At 39.0% G+C, this 17,272-nt stretch overlaps 1 protein-coding gene across 3 annotated transcripts in view; it reads right to left on the bottom strand.

The window, feature by feature from the left end:
• INTS8 (integrator complex subunit 8) overlaps window positions 1-6,396 on the bottom strand; it is a 44,633-nt gene extending 38,237 nt beyond the window's left edge. For 2 of the 3 annotated variants that reach the window (XM_063079385.1, XM_063079386.1), the window contains exons 1-6: window positions 6,141-6,396; window positions 4,676-4,850; window positions 2,978-3,118; window positions 2,591-2,662; window positions 1,840-1,891; window positions 798-980 (exon numbers count right to left, since the gene is read on the bottom strand). In XM_063079385.1, the coding sequence (XP_062935455.1) occupies window positions 798-980; window positions 1,840-1,891; window positions 2,591-2,662; window positions 2,978-3,118; window positions 4,676-4,850; window positions 6,141-6,270 (753 nt within the window). In that variant the 5' untranslated portion in view covers window positions 6,271-6,396. The remainder of the gene's footprint in view (window positions 1-797; window positions 981-1,839; window positions 1,892-2,590; window positions 2,663-2,977; window positions 3,119-4,675; window positions 4,851-6,140) is intronic. The other variant, XM_063079387.1, reaches the window with a different exon arrangement.
• Between the last annotated feature and the right edge of the window lie 10,876 nt (window positions 6,397-17,272).

The raw sequence follows: 17,272 nt of genomic DNA, 5'->3' as shown, positions 1-17,272 counted from the left end.
ATCTCATGGGGTCTTGAAAAAAATGATTCAGCTCTATAACCAGCTAATTTGAAAAGGCACCTTCCCAACTCTGTCATAACTATTTCTGACCCTTTCTAGAAAAGGAAGTAGTGATGAAAGAAGCCACCCCAACTCACACAACTAAGGAATGAGAACATAGTTTAAAAGGCACTAACCTAGTGCCTAGGATATCATCAAATATTTTTAAATCTCTATTATATTCAAGGCTCTGTGCTAGAAAGTAAGATTCAGAAAACATAAAAGAGACCTCAAAAACTTCACAATCTGTCAGGGAAAAAGAAGACATGAACACATTAAAATAGTATCTGGCAATAAACATCAACTGAAAGCTGTCAAAGGATCTAGGGCCCAGAATTAGAGAAAGTAGACAAACTTAAGATACTTGAAAAGGTAGATATTTTCTCCAGTAGGCTAGATTGTTCAAAGTCTAGCACAATGTTAACGGGGTTTGGGGGTTTTTTTGTCTAATTTTTAGTAATATGAATGAGCTGCAAATCAGTGATACAAGTATACTCATTGAATTCTCAGTATTTAAACAATCTACCAAATACAATTGGGAAACTCTTTCAGAAACAACAGATCATATGAAATTTCCCTTCCATTTCTTAAGTTATGTCTTATAAAATTTACAAATACAATGCAAACAAAGTTTTAATCTATTAAATCAAAATCAAAAGACAAAGGCAGAAATAAATTCTAATTAAAAATACTAGGATGATCTCATGTAAGATTTTCAAAAAAACTGTCATACATTGATTAAATACTGAAATAAATACCTGGCACTGCATTTCCTCAGTTTTGATTTTCAGTCCAGCAGTAGAACTCTCAGCTTCTCCATTTACCATGCCTGGTTCCATGGCCAATAAATCGAGAGTTCTTATCGTGTGGATATAAAGATCCTTGTTTAATTTTAGAGCTGCCTCTAGTACCAAAATAGAATCAGCAGCTTGTTCTTTTAGCTACAAAAATTCAATAAGCAAATTAATATACAAAAATAGCAACTGATTATACTAAGCAAAAATATCTACAGGATACTTAGTGTACTGAATTGTTAAAAACATTTTAACACAGCAAGAGTACAATCAAATTTGTTGAAATAAAGTTATCTTAAATTAACAAATACAGTAAGTTCCTATTGTGAAATTAGAAAATATAAAAAGTAGGAAAGACCTATCTTTTTTCAATAGAAAAGTCAATGAAGAAAAATGCTTTAAAGATCTGCGCTGTTCCACTCGGATTTATTCAAGCAATGTTTGTATGCCTCAATGTGCCAGCCATTTTAGTAGGCACTAGTTAACAAAAATTAAATGATACAAGCTTTTTGCTTATTCAAACTACTACAGCATATTTGTTTTATATACCTAGATTGTTTTGTTTTGTTTTTCTGCTAGATTATTTTTTATCTTGTCTTTCCTTCCCCAGTATCTACAACTCACATGCTATCTCTGGAACACTGTAAGTATTAAATAATTACAGAGACTTCCATATTTCTCCTTTTATATTAAGTAGATCAATTAAAAGGTAACTGCTATAATTTTCTGATTATAAAAATAATTTTAAAAATATAAGTAATACGTACATATTGTAGAATTTTTGGAAAATAGAAAAGAATATAAAGACATCACCTGTAAGATTAATTCTCCCTGCTAAAATATCATGAGCTATTAAACAATAGAATCAAAGGTAAAGTACACTACCACTAGAGTTGAAAATTTGTACAATTTATAATATTACCTATATCTAACAGTAAAAACCTAACAGTAGAGGCACATCTACACATGTTCCAGAAATGTCTGCATAACTGATGCCAATACTTACCACTTTCAAAATGTTTTCTGTTAGCTCTTTTTCCTGTTGCATCTGATTCATACTAAAAGAAATGAGTGAAGACTATCAAATGTTACTCTCAAGACTAAAAAATTCAAAACTTAAAAAACAACTTTCTTAAAAGTGAGGTTCAATTTAAAGTTTTTTAATGCTATTTCTTTTCATGTTTATAAAAACAAAAACCCTAGTTATTATGATGTTCATTAACTTAACAGTATTTCCTCATTTGCATTAAAAAAAATATTCAATTTAAGAGTAAAACTTATTGAATACAAAAGCTCATTTATATCAAGTTACAAACTATGCTCTCTAGCTCCACATTTGGGTAAGCTGCTACGTAGAATTTAAGAATTAGGTTCAGAACTCCAGATGTGATCACTTTTGTAATTAACTTTCATATTCTAAACTAGTATTTACATATATTATTTGCCCACATGTAAAACAAAAATATAACTTCTTCAAGACAATTTAATTAAATGAAAAAAAAAAATCTTAATACTTTCAGATGAATGGCACAATACCCAAAGTACTCCCTTTCTTTTTCAGAGCTCTCTCCTCTAGATATCTAGGGCACTGCCTGATTCTCCAACCCCTGTAATTCCCCAAACAAACCTTCATGCAGGCCTTCTACCCTCCTATTTCTGCTCTCCTTCCTCTGTAACAGGGGTTATTAAAAACTTGCAAAAATTTTAAAAATTCTGATGAAAAAACTGCCAAGTAAGGGTCATATCTGCCAACTTACACACTTAACTGAGGGGGTCCAGGTTTTGCCTGTTTCACAGGAAAACTACTTTGAACAATTGTCCTAATCGCCCTGAAGAAGACAGAAAAAAGAAAATTTAATATATTACAAATGTCACTTCAATTACTTTTTTCAAGTACTCATTAGAAGATTTGTATTATAAATTATCTGACACTTAAACATATAATGCTTTAAAAATCATCCAGATTTTTAGCAGAATGCTTTTCATTTATGCAGTCACAAATTTTCTCCATCAGACTCACAGCTCTCAATATCCTCTAGAGACCTCTGGAGCAAAAGAGGTCCCTTAAAAGCATATCCCTGAAAGCCACAGTGCAATTAAACAGAGATTGCCCAAACATATTCTGGGTCTATGAAAAAATTTACCATCTATTGTAGAGAAGTATAGCCATGGCAGTGGTTGGAGGTAAAGTTGCCAGATCCATGTCTACATGCTTTGTCCCGGGAGGAACTTTACTTATGCAGAGCAGTTCATTTAGCAGCATATTCAACACTGGAACTGACAAACTTAAAAGGAAGAAGCAAAAGGTACATGTTTGCATGTTAGCTGCATAAGAAGCACAAAATACACAATTCCATATCTTCACTGAAAACAACTACACTGCTAAAGGACTAAATCTTTATGTATACCTATCAAATTTGAAAAGATTTTAAAACTTTTTATTATGAAAAAAATTTAAGCATATACAAAAGTAGACAGAATAATATAATGAAACCCCATGTATCCATCACTCAGATTCAACAATTATCAACTGATTGCCAATCGTGTTTCATCTCTACTCTTACCGACTTCCCAAATCATTTCTTTCACAAATATTTCAGACTGTGTCTCAAAAAATTAACTCAACATAATTACAGTATTAATTTCTCATCTAAAAAATCAAAATTTGCTATTATCATCAAATATCCAATCAGTTTTACATTTTCCAATTGTCTCATATATATCATACTTCTTTATACACATTGCTATTAATATGTCTCTTCGGTCTATTAATGTATAGGTTTCCCCTCAGATTAAAGAATACATTTTTTATTCTAATATTTACTGCTGGAAAATGTGTGCTGAGAAAAAGGTTTTTTTAAAAAATACTATTGGTAAGAGTATAAACTCTCATGGGATGCAATACACCTCATGTGCCTTAAAAACAGTTATACCACATAACCAGCAATTTAAGAATCTATCCTAAAGATATAAATCAAGACACAAATAAAGTTTATGAGCAAAGATATTTAAGGCCCTGTGATGTATAATAGTGAAAAACTAGAAATAAAATAAATGACTGTCAATGGAGGATGAGTTAGTTAATCATCCATACAATGGAATCATCTTCAAAAAAACAAAAATGGGGAAATATTCATATTTTAAGTGCAAAAAAAAAAAATCAAAACAGTACCAATGGAGGTATAAATTTTGTTTAAAAATATAGTGAGAAAAGACAAAAATTACACAAAAAATGTTAAAATATACTTCTCTCCCCTCCCCTATTATTTCCTATTTTCTGAATTTTTCCAAATTTTCTATAAGGCATTTCTTTTTAAATTGTGAAGGGAATGGGATGAAAACAAATCATTTCTAACCATAGCCTTGCAAGTATTTATGTTTAAACAAATATGCATTGATTTTAATAAGCTATTTTAATAGTCTGGGAGGTAGTGACTGATTTATGACCAGTAAAATCAACTGAATTATTCAATAGTAAATCATCCACATTATGCAACATCCATCATTAATTTTATTCATTTTCTTTCATTTTATTCAGATATGTAAAAGTCAATTGAAACATTTAAAACAGTTTAGGTGTGAATTTTTTCTAGTTACCATGTCAAAAATAATATTAAACTGCCTCATTCTTCATAGCATCATTTATTCTTTAAAGGGCAATTTAAATTCATCTAACATTCATATGCCTGCCTTCTTATACCTTTTGAAAAATACATACACATTTTACCAAGAATGAAAAAAAAAATTTGTATTTTAAGGGCCAATATCAAAAAGCATATATAGAAATAAACCAAGATATCTAGATAATACTGCAAATAGAATGTCATTTAAATCTTTTATACCTTTTCTCTAATATGTCTAAGTCCCACTTCAAATGTGCAGCAACTTTAAGAGCAAGTAGTTTTAAAATACGATTTCTCTTGTTATCAGGTGGCGGTTGGACTTGGTTTTGTTCATTAACTGAAGGTTTGGAAGCCTGTTCCAAAAACTGAACTATAAGTTGAACTGGTGTTGGATCTAGGATTTAAAAGAAAGTAAATTCCTAATTAAAGTTTTAATTATGAAGATGAAAAAGGATTTAATGTATTGTTTTTTGGCCATGAAAGGAATACAAACAGCTGTGTAGTTATAATGACTAAAGATAAGAAGTGTGCAGGGGGGTGAAGGGGGGAAAATCAGGACGAGTGGTAAGGGGGAAAGGATAACAGATTAGTTCAGAAGAAAGAGAAGAGCATAATAGTTCTAGATTCCCAGTTCAGCAAATAACCAATGCCAACTAGAGAAAAGAGGTGCAGGCTTTAAGAACTATTGTTTTGACACTTAATTTGGGGGACGGGGGACCTCCATCAAGTTATTTGTCTACACCTGTTTCCTCCAGTGCAAAAGAGGATAGCACAACCCACCCCACAGGATTATTGAGAAAACTGAATTAAGCGAAATAACAGATGTGAAGAATTTAGCACAGTGCCTGGCACCCTGTAAGCACTCAACACAGGCTTCTCAAAAAGAATGAATTAAAAGGACATAATATAGGTGGTAAAACCGCCCAAGTAAAGGTGCACTAACTTCTCACATAGTAGTCCTCATCAGTTAAGGGCAGTCTTTTAGACGGAACAGGCTATATTTGGATTTGAATTTAGCAAAATGCAATTCAAGGAACTTAATTTTCATGCTAGTACCTCTTTCCAGAAATGCCTGGAAGTTTCCTTTTCCCCAATAATGCCCATTTAATTGGAATATTAATCATTATCACCACTATACAATAGCCATCTTGCAACTGTACAGCAGTTCCTGCTTTCAAACATTTTATTTTAATTTACAGCCCAACTTTGGAACATATAATTAAGAGTCAGTAAACCCTCCCCACTGAGGAACAGATGGTAAAGTCAGAACCTAAGATAAGAACTAATGAGCGTCAGGATCAGCATGAGAATAGCTGATTTTTCCCCATCTCCCTGTATTTATACAGCCCAGAGTACTGTAAAGGAGGATTCCGACCCTCCTCGCAGGTGCTAAAACCCCAGACAGTAAACAGGACCAAAGAAGGCGAGCTGACAGCGCAGGACCCGCCCATCGGGTGTGGAAAAGCTTGTTTTGAACCTTTTCTTGTCCCTAAACGGCACAAGGATGTCTGACCCCAGCACAAGGACGTTTAATGCCTATCGAGGCACCGGGCCAGAGCTCGGCCCCCGTGCGCGCCTCCCAGGCCGCAGCTTCAGTGGCCGAGAAGGCGCGGGGTCGAGGGAGGCCGGATGGACAGCGCCGGTGACCGTGTCCCGCTTCCCCGGCTGCAGGCGCCGCGCTTACCCGGGAAGGGCTTGCGCAGATGCCTCTCCAGCAGCGACTCCTCCAGCAGGAACTCGAACCAGCAGGTCTGCGGCGGGGTGCAGGGCCGGCTGGAGGTGGCCGCCTCCCGGTCCGCCGCCTCCGCGCTCATCCTGCCCCCGCCGCCGCTACCCCCAGGGACGCTTCCCGGCTCCAACCTGACACTCGGATGAGGGCCACCGGCCTGCGTTCTGAGGAACCGGCCGGGCTTGCGGCCGCACTCGGAACGTCCCGAAAACCCACACAACCCAAAATGGCGGCACAGGCCTGCCTGAGGGTGGTCCTGGATCCGCCTCCCTGCGCCTCCGCCGCGCCTCCGGACCAATCATTGTTCGGGTTGGAGAGAAAGGAGGCGGGATCAATCCTCAAGCCACGCCTCCCCGGTTGCCTTGGGAGACGCCTCCGCGTGAAGCGGCATCGCAGGTGGGCTTTCAGGTTTCCCTGGGGTTCCTCAGCGAGAAAAAGAAACCACCTCATCTAGGGTTGCAACGGGTCCCAATGTTTTCGTAAAAGACAGTGAACACGAATGGCTCTAGTTGTGACCCAGGCTAAGTTCGTCTTCGGTGCTTTCAATTTCCCAATTTCCACTTCTGAGATTTCCTCTCACCTAGGTCTTCTCCGCAGATGCTCCCCACTGTCCCAGTGCGCACCAGTGTCCCCGTCCCGCTTCCTGGACGGATGACAGCATACTGTGAGACCCAGCCTTTCTGCTACTTCTCAGGTCTAGCTCTCAATATTTAGTGCCTGATTCATACGCTTGACATGTCTGCTAGAAGTACTGTTAGCCTCATGTTACATTTACCTCCATTCTGTAATGTTCTTGTATTTTTTATGAACAAACGATTAAAATTGGAAAAAGTGTCTTCACAGATCATGAACTGATTAAGAAGGCAAGCTCTGTGGTCCACCATTCTCACACTTTGGATAGGCTATTTAACCTCTCTGAACTTTAGTTTCCACATTTGTAAATCAGGGATAATAGTAGTGACAAATCTTAGGGTTGATAAGAATCAAAAGAGGCAGAGCTTAAGGATAATACAGGTAAGCTTGCAACAGGGCCTGACACCTGGAAACACCGATAAAGGTTAGATAATATCATATACTGCTTTTCATTTTGCAAATCATTTTTTTTTTTTTAAAGTGGAAAGACAGCATTCTTTATTTTTTTTTTTATTTTATTTTATTATTTTTTTTTTTTATTTTATTATTTTTTTTTTTAATTTTTATTTTGTCGATATACATTGTGGCTGATTATTGCTCCCCATCACCAAAACCTCCCTCCCTTCTCCCTCCCCCCCTCCCCCCCAACAATGTCCTTTCTGTTTGCTTGTCGTATCAACTTCAAATAATTGTGGTTGTTATATCTTCTTCCCCCCCCCCCCCCCCGGTTTTGTGTGTGTGTGTGTGTGTGTGTGTGTGTGTATGTGTGTGTGTGAATTTATATATTAATTTTTAGCTCCCTCCAATAAGTGAGAACATGTGGTATTTCTCTTTCTGTGCCTGACTTGTTTCACTTAATATAATTCTCTCAAGGTCCATCCATGTTGTTGCAAATGGCAGTATTTCATTCGTTTTTATAGCTGAGTAGTATTCCATTGTGTAGATGTACCACATTTTCCGTATCCACTCATCTGATGATGGGCATTTGGGCTGGTTCCAACTCTTGGCTATTGTAAAGAGTGCTGCGATGAACATTGGGAAACAGGTATACCTTCGACTTGATGATTTCCATTCCTCTGGGTATATTCCCAACAGTGGGATGGCTGGGTCGTATGGTAGATCTATTTGCAATTGTTTAAGGAACCTCCATACCATTTTCCATAGAGGCTGCACCATTTTGCAGTCCCACCAACAATGTATGAGAGTTCCTTTTTCTCCACAGCCTCGCCAGCATTTATCATTAATAGTCTTTTGGATTTTAGCCATCCTAACTGGGGTTAGATGGTATCTCAATGTGGTTTTGATTTGCATTTCCCGGATGCTGAGTGATGTTGAGCATTTTTTCATATGTCTGTTGGCCATTTGGATATCTTCCTTAGAGAAATGCCTACTTAGCTCTTTTGCCCATTTTTTAATTGGGTTGCTTGTTTTCTTCTTGTAAAGTTGTTTGAGTTCCTTATATGTTCTGGATATTAATCCTTTGTCAGATGTATATTTTGCAAATATTTTCTCCCACTCTGTTGGTTGTCTTTTAACTCTTTTAATTGTTTCTTTTGCTGTGCAGAAGCTTTTTAGTTTGATATAATCCCATTTGTTTATTTTTCCTTTGGTTGCCCGTGCTTTTGGGGTCGTATTCATGAAGTCTGTGCCCAGTCCTATTTCCTGAAGTGTTTCTCCTATGTTTTCTTTAAGAAGTTTTATTGTCTCAGGGTGTATATTTAAATCCTTAATCCATTTTGAGTTGATTTTAGTATACGGTGAGAGGTATGGATCTAGTTTCATTCTCCTGCATATGGATATCCAGTTATCCCAGCACCACTTGCTGAAGAGGCAGTCCCTTCCCCAGTGAATAGGCTTGGTGCCTTTGTCAAAGATCAGATGGAAGTAAGTGTGTGGGTTGATTTCTGGATTCTCTATTCTATTCCATTGGTCAGTGTGTCTGTTTTTATGCCAGTACCATACTGTTTTGGTTATTATAGCTTTGTAGTATAGCTTAAAGTCAGGTAGTGTTATGCCTCCAGCTTTATTTTTTTTGCTGAGCATTGCTTTGGCTATTCGTGGTCTTTTATTGTTCCATATAAATGTCTGAATAGTTTTTTCCATTTCTGAGAAAAATGTCTTTGGAATTTTGATGGGGATTGCATTGAATTTGTATATCACTTTGGGTAGTATGGACATTTTCACTATGTTGATTCTTCCAATCCAAGAGCATGGAATATCTTTCCATCTTCTTGTATCCTCTCTAATTTCTCTCAGCAGTGGTTTGTAGTTCTCATTATAGAGATTTTTCACCTCCTTGGTTAACTCAATTCCTAAGTATTTTATTTTTTTGGTGGCTATTGTAAATGAGCAAGCTTTCTTGATTTCTCCTTCTGCATGTTCACTATTGGAGAAAAGAAATGCTACTGATTTTTGTGTGTTGATTTTGTATCCTGCTACTGTGCTGAAATCATTTATCAATTCCAACAGTTTTTTTGTAGAGGTTTTAGGCTGTTCGATATATAGGATCATGTCATCTGCAAACAGGGACAGTTTGACTTCATCTTTTCCAATCTGGATGCCCTTTATTTCCTTCTCTTCTCTGATTGCTCTGGCTAGTACTTCCAACACTATGTTGAATAGGAGTGGTGAGAGTGGGCATCCTTGTCTAGTGCCTGTTCTTAAAGGAAAAGCTTTCAGCTTTTCCCCATTCAGGATGATATTGGCAGTGGGTTTGGCATATATGGCTTTAATTATGTTGAGATACTTTCCCTCTATACCTAACTTATAGAGGGTCTTTGTCATGAATGAGTGCTGAACTTTATCAAATGCTTTTTCAGCATCTATAGAGATGATCATATGGTCCTTGTGTTTGAGTTTATTAATATGGTGTATCACATTTATTGATTTGCGTATGTTGAACCAACCTTGCATCCCTGGGATGAATCCCACTTGATCGTGATGAATAATTTTTCGTATGTGTTGCTGTATTCTGTTTGCTAGTATTTTAGTGAGGATTTTTGCATCTATATTCATCAAGGATATTGGCCTGTAGTTTTCTTTTTTGGTTATATCTTTACCTGGTTTTGGTATCAGGATGATGTTTGCTTCATAGAATGAGTTTGGGAGATTTCCGTCCGTTTCAATCTTTTGGAATAGTTTGTAAAGAATCGGTGTCAATTCCTCTTTGAATGTTTGGTAAAATTCTGCTGTGAATCCATCTGGTCCTGGGCTTTTCTTTGTTGGGAGCCTTCTGATAACAGCTTCAATCTCCTTTATTGTTATTGGTCTGTTCAAATTTTCTACGTCTTCACGGTTCAGTTTTGGGAGCTTGTGTGTGTCCAGAAATTTATCCATTTCCTCCAGATTTTCAAATTTGTTGGCGTATAGTTGTTTATAGTAGTCTCGAATGATTCCTTGTATTTCAGATGAATCAGTTGTAATATCGCCTTTTTCATTTCTAATTTTTGTTATTTGAGTCTTCTCTCTTCTTTTTTTTGTTAGCCATGCTAATGGTTTGTCAATTTTATTTATCTTTTCAAAAAACCAACTTTTTGATTCGTTGATCTTTTGAATTGTTTTTTGGTTTTCAATTTCATTCAGTTCTGCTCTGATCTTAATGATTTCTTTCCGTCTGCTAACTTTAGGATTGGATTGTTCTTGTTTTTCTAGTTCTTTAAGGTGAAGTGTTAGGTTGTTCACTTGGCATCTTTCCATTCTTCTGAAGTGAGCATTTAATGCAATAAATTTTCCCCTCAATACTGCTTTTGCAGTATCCCACAGGTTTTGGTATGATGTATCATTGTTTTCATTAGTTTCAATAAACTTTTTGATTTCCTGCTTGATTTCTTCTTGGACCCATATGTCATTAAGTAGAATGCTGTTTAATTTCCATGTGTTTGTATAGTTTCCAGAGTTTTGTTTGTTATTAATTTCTAGTTTTAATCCATTGTGGTCTGAGAAGATACATGGGATAATTCCAATTTTTTTGAATTTATTGAGACTTGATTTGTGACCTAATATGTGATCTATCCTGGAGAATGATCCATGTGCTGATGAGAAGAATGAATATTCTGAGGTTGTTGGGTGGAATGTTCTGTAGATATCTGCCAATTCCAATTGGTCTAGAGTCTTGTTTAGATCTTGTGTTTCTCTACTGATTCTTTGCCTAGATGATCTGTCTAATATTGACAGTGGAGTGTTCAGGTCCCCTGCTATTATGGTATTAGTGTCTATTTCCTTCTTTAGGTCTAATAGAGTTTGTTTTATAAATCTGGCTGCTCCAACATTGGGTGCGTACATATTTATGATTGTTATGTCTTCTTGATGGATCAGTCCTTTTATCATTAAGTAGTGTCCCTCATTGTCTCTTTTTATGGTTTTTAGTTTAAAGTCTATTTTGTCAGATATAAGAATAGCCACTCCAGCTCGTTTTTCTTTTCTGTTTGCATGGTAAATCTTTTTCCATCCTTTCACTCTTAGTCTGTGTGAATCTTTATGGGTGAGGTGGGTCTCTTGTAGGCAGCATATAGTTGGGTCCTGCTTTTTGATCCAGTCAGCCAATCTGTGTCTTTTAATTGGGGAATTTAAGCCTTTTACATTAAGAGTTGTTATTGAAAGGTGTTGATTTATTCCTAGCATTTTATTGGTTGTTTGGTTGTCTTAGGTGTCTTTTGTTCCTTGCTTTCTGATTTACTGTTTGGTTTCTTTGTTTGTTGGTTCCTTAGGTTGTAGATAGTGTTTTTGTTAGCTTGTTTTCTCTTCATGAATGCCATTTTTATTGTACTAGCGGATTTAGATTTTTCTTAGGTTTTTATGGCAGTGGTAGTTATTTTTGAGGAACCAAACCCAGTACTCCCTTGAGGATTTCTTGTAAGGGTGGTCTTGTGGTAGTGAACTCCCGCAGTTTTTGTTTGTCTGAGAAATATACTATTTGCCCCTCATTTCGGAAGGATAGCCTTGCAGGGTAGAGTATTCTTGGCTGGCAATCTTTGTCTTTTAGTATTTTGAAAATATCATCCCATTCCTTTCTAGCTTTTAGGGTTTGTGATGAAAAGTCTGATGTTAACCTGATTGGGGATCCCTTATAGGTGATTTGACGCTTCTCTCTTGCAGCTTTTAAGATTCTCTCTTTGTCTCTGAGTTTTGCCAATTTGACTATGACATGTCTTGGAGAAGGCCTTTTTGGGTTGAATACGTTTGGAGATCGTTGAGCTTCCTGGATCTGAAGATCTGTGATTTTTCCTATACCTGGGAAGTTTTCTGCCACTATTTTGTTGACTATGTTTTCAATGGAATCTCCATTTTCCTCCCCTTCTGGAATACCCATGACTCGGATATTTGAGCGCTTGAGGTTGTCTGATATCTCTCTCAGATTTTCTTCCATGTCCTTGATTCTTTTTTCTTTCTTTTTGTCTGCTTGTGTTATTTCAAACAGCCCATCTTCAAGTTCAGAGGTTCTCTCTTCAACTTCGACAAGCCTGCTGGTTAAACTCTCCGTTGTGTTTTTTATTTCGCTGAATAACTTCTTCAGTTCAGCAAGTTCTGCTACATTTTTTTTCAGGACATTGATTTCCTTGTATATTTCCTCTTTCAGATCCTGTATACTTTTCCTCATTTCATCATGATGTCTAGCTGAGTTTTCTTGTATCTCATTCAGTTTCCTTAGAATTATCACTCGAAATTCCTTGTCAATTATTTCAAGGGCTTCTTGTTCTATAGGATCTAGAGTATGAGATTTATTAACTTTTGGTGGTGTACTTTCTTGATTTTTTGTATTTCTGGTGTCTTTTTTTTGGTGTTTATTCATTGTGGCAGGGGGTTTCACAGTCCACCCGTTTGAGACTAATGACTAACTAGGATGTTGCTGTGGTTGCCAATTTGGTATGGCTCCCGCCGTGACTGCTCAGTTGGCCTCTAGTGTCTTGTGTGTGTGGTTGCCTCGGGTCTTGGGCTTCTCCGGGGATCCACCTTTCTGGTCAGCTTGTACTCTGCTAGGCTGGTGGATCACGTACCACAGGGTGTGTGATCTCTGTTGAGCTTTCACTTTCTGTACAGGACTTCTCCCCGTTCCGTGTGCTCTGGCCCAGGCTGTTAGATCGTGCAGTGGCGACCCCACCGGGTGTGTGGTTTCTGTCGAGTCTCCGCCTCCCTGGCCGCACGTCTCCCCCCTCTGTGCACACTGTGCTGGGCTGGGGTGTGTCTTCTGCACCCCTCGTCTATCAGCTGGGCTTTCAAGACCCTGCTCAGCACCGCCTCGCCCAGGAAGTCTACCAGGTTTCTGCTAGGCACAGACAACCGGTCTCTCTGGGTGCCTTTGTAGCACTGTGTAGATCTTTCTCGGGTCTTGTTCACCTTTGTATCCCCCTGGTATAAACCGAGTCTAGTGCCCGCCTGTAGCCTGCTCTCCGGCAGGTTCAAGCGGACCTGGGAACTCTCCTACCACACTATTCCCAACCAGAAATTCGTTAGGCTTTTTTCCAAACTGGTGGTCGCAGAGATGGTATCTGCCTCCCAGTAACAGGAAGTTTACCGGGGCCGGAGTCCAGGGTGTGGTGGAGTGACAGTCGGCCCGCCCGTACTTCCTAGCCCTCCCAACACTGGTCGGGACGCCCCACACCCCCAGCCCCACCAGAGAACCGCGGAGGGAGTGGGGGAGGGAGTGGGAGAGGAGGTCGGCCCGCAGGGTCCGGAAAGCCCCGCGCCAGGCCAAGCAAATGGGCTCAGTGATGGCCGAGCAGGGCGGAGCTGCCCGCACCTGGGAAAATGGAGGCAGCACCGGGGCAGTGAGTGGCCTGGTGGTGCAGGCGGAAGCCGCGTGGGCATCCACCCCCCGAACAGAGCTGTGCCAGGGATCACTCACAGTGCTGTGCCAGGTCGGGCGCTCGCTCTGTCTCTGGTTTGTTGCCTTCCGTGTTCTCGGCGCTGCCGCCTCGGGCTGTTCAGTCGCGGCGCCGCTCAGGCGCTCCCAGGAATCTTCTTTAATGCCGGCCTGAAACCTCGAATCCTGAATAGGGCAGCTGGCCACCTTCAGTGCGGCCCCAGCCTCCGGGATCCTGGCTGCATCCACAGCAGCCCTGGCGCCGTGTTCCCTGTTTCAAGACTCGCTTTTGCAGCTAAGAATCAGTTCTTTTCCTGCTCCACACTTCAAAGCTGTTGCCTGTAAATGAGGCAGCCTCTCCTGCTGGGGGCAAAGTGGCGTTGAGCCCCCACGACCGGCCAGCAGCAGCAGTCCTCCCTTAAGAGATGGCCAGAGGAAGGTCCACAAGTTTCCCGACTGCCTGAGGCCCAGTGGCCACCTTTTCCACCTCAGCTACTCCGCGCCAGCCGCCGCAGCCGCCGCCATCTTGCCCCAACCCCCAGCATTCTGCAAATCATTTTTATATACATGATTCTGATGATTTTCTCCTACAAACAATCTTGTTATGCACCTTTTAACTACTGAGAAAACTAAGGATTCCAGAATTATAATTTGCCTAAGATTTCCCAACAAACAAGAGGCTTCTGGTGATCTTTCCATTGTATTCGGGCTGCTTCCAACATTGATAGAGAGGATAAGATCTATGGTTTATGGTCTTTTTCCAGAATGAAGAAGAAAGGCTTAGAAAATAGTTTTAGGAAAAATAAATGAAAGTAGCTCCTTCATAAGGGAACGTAAATAGAATGCTTTAATGGCAACAATAGCCTTGTTCTCTTCCCACACGATCCTCCTTCTGGGCTCTGAGCTGACTTTCCCCAGCTCTTTCATTTTGGTGTCCCCTGTGGTCCTGTTCTTAGTCCTCTTCTCACTGCAAAAAAACATCCCTGGGTTACTCTACCCACTCCTGCAATTATTTATCCTGCACACAGCTACTCTCTAGAACACTCAGTGCCCACTGGACATTTCCATTTCAACATCTCACAGGTGGTATATACTCAACATTTCCAAAATGAATTTCAAAGTTGTCCCTTACCTATTTCCTATACTGAAAGATGGTCCTATCATCCACCCTGTCACTGGATTCAGAAACATGGGAACTATCTTTTCTCCCCATCATTTTTTATCTCTAACTAGTGAATAAAACATGCCAAATCTTCCATGAAAGTAACTATTTAATCCCCTTATGGGTATTTTATTAATTTAGGCTCTCATGATCTTATTAATCTAATACACAATTTCCAAACTGTGTTCTTCAGAGCCAGAGAGGTTACTTCAAGACACATGAGAGGGGAGAAAAAGCAATTGTGTCTGTGTTTGGAGGGATGTGTGCATACAGGGCTATGGACTGACAGCTCCCTATTTCAACTATATAGCCTCTCTATGTTACATATTGGGAATTAGAAGAATCCGTTAATCAACAAATGTTTAGAATTGCTACTCTGGGGCAGGCACTGTGCTACATTCTGAGGATACAATGGTCAATAAGACAGCAGATGTGGCCCCATCGTCACAAGGTTCACAGTGTAATAGGAAAGCCAGTCATTAAATACAAATCCTGAAGTTGCTAAATCCCAGCAAAGAGGAAGCACAGGAAGCTGTATTTACCAAGGAAGCAACCTAGTTTGGGGAGTGAAGGAAAATGGAAGTGATGAGGATGGAAGCGTTCAGCAGAAATCTGAAAAACAGCAGTTACCTAAGGTGAAGGGGCACAGGAGGAGCTGCAGGGGCGGGAGTGTGGGGAAACAGCATTCGAAGCAGAATTTACAGCATTTGCATGGAGGCCAGAGGTGAGCCTGGCATGTTAGAGAAATCGAAATAATTCTGATACAACCAGACCATGGAGAGAAAGGAATAGAATGGTGAGGGAAAAGAATGGAGAAGTCAGTAGAGGCTAAATTATCTAATGCTGCATAGGCCATGCTAAGATTATGGACTTGTTTTTTTAAACTGTCATGACTGCAATGTGGAGAACAGGTTGGGAAAGGGTAAAAGTGAAAAGATTTTGGCAAGTTCCAGAAACAGATAAGAGACCAGTCCACTGGCATCCACTGAGCCAGAGAGAGAAGAGAGAGCGAGTGGTAGAAGCAAAGGGGCTGATTCTGCAGGGCTTATGCGTCATGGTGAGGATTTGGAATTTTATTCTAAAAGGAACAGATAGGTTTTAAAAAGGGGAATGACATGATGAGATGGATCTTTCATATTGATTACTCTGGCTCCTGTACAGAGAATGGATTGGAGTGTGTTAAGAGTAGAGGAAGAGTTAAGGAAGATATTTTTTTTCTTAATCTTCTTATTTTTCTTGTTTAGTAGGAAAGATCTGAACATGTTCAGATATTGACGGTAAAAATCCAGTAGGGAGGGAAAAGTTGAAGACACAGGACTATGAGAAGATGATCTGTGAAGCTAGGACTCTGGCTATTGATTAAAGGGTGTGTCTTCCACTGGAATAGAAAGAAAGGAAACATCTGGACACAGGAGGGTTGTTAGCTTAGCTGGTGCTATTTGAAGGTTCCCTTCTGATGACTTCTATTTTCTCTGAGATAGGCCCTCTTTCTTTAAGGGCCCTAAGTTCTCTTGCTACTTGTCCTTGGCCATGATATTCTGCCTATGCCTATGAATCTTCTCCCCTGCTGGGGAACATTACCTTTACCTCACCTCTGCAAGTTCCCCCCACTGAAAGAAATAGAAGGGAATAAACAAGTGGAAGGAAGAAAGGAAGGTCCATGTGTAACAATTATGAAGGTCTTTCTCCCCAAATCTTCAGACAGAGGTTTCATTACAAAATGAGAGTTAAAACAGGACCAATCCAAATGTACTCAGACAAACCTCAGCTAGCGGAGTTTCTTTATTATATTAGTTAACCAATAACAAATAACCAATTTTCTTAACTACTAATGTAATATCATGACAAGATGTTTCTCAAATACAAGACCTTTTTAAAAATCTGCCCACTGGTAACAAGCAGGAGAAATCACAAAGTCAATGAAAAATATCAGAGTACATGAAATTCATAGCTATTCATTGTGGTCCATATGAAATTAATATATTCAAAAGACTAATAATCCTGTATGTCATTAAGGTTTAAGAAATCAGTACAGATTAACTTTACATTTTGACACTTGAATATTTATATTACATGAGTTAAAATGAAAGGTTTTTTTTAAACCAAAGAAGAGTTCATAATTCCACTACCATCTCACACAATATGATTATACTGTTTCAACGAGTCCCTAGGTACTTTATTTAGACTCAAAAATGTCCTACCGTAAAAGTGCTACAGGTTAAAAAAAAAAAGGGAAAAAGTGCTACCTGACTGAACTCTTCAGACTGGGAGAAAATATTTGCAAATCATATATCTGATAAGAGACTTATATTTAGAATATATAAAGAACATAACAATAAAATGACAGCCCAACTGAAAAATGGGCAAGGGATTTTAATAGACAGTTCCCCAAAGAAGATATACAAATGGCCAATATGCGTGTGAAAAGATGCTCAACACTATTAGTCACTAAAGGAAGGCAAATCAAAACTACATGAGATAGCACTTCACACC

The sequence above is a fragment of the Cynocephalus volans genome, chromosome 15, assembly GCF_027409185.1.
Source record: "Cynocephalus volans isolate mCynVol1 chromosome 15, mCynVol1.pri, whole genome shotgun sequence".
NCBI lineage: Eukaryota > Metazoa > Chordata > Mammalia > Dermoptera > Cynocephalidae > Cynocephalus > Cynocephalus volans.
The sequence above is the reverse complement of the archived record's forward strand: the minus strand, read 5'-3'. Positions and strand labels throughout refer to the sequence as shown.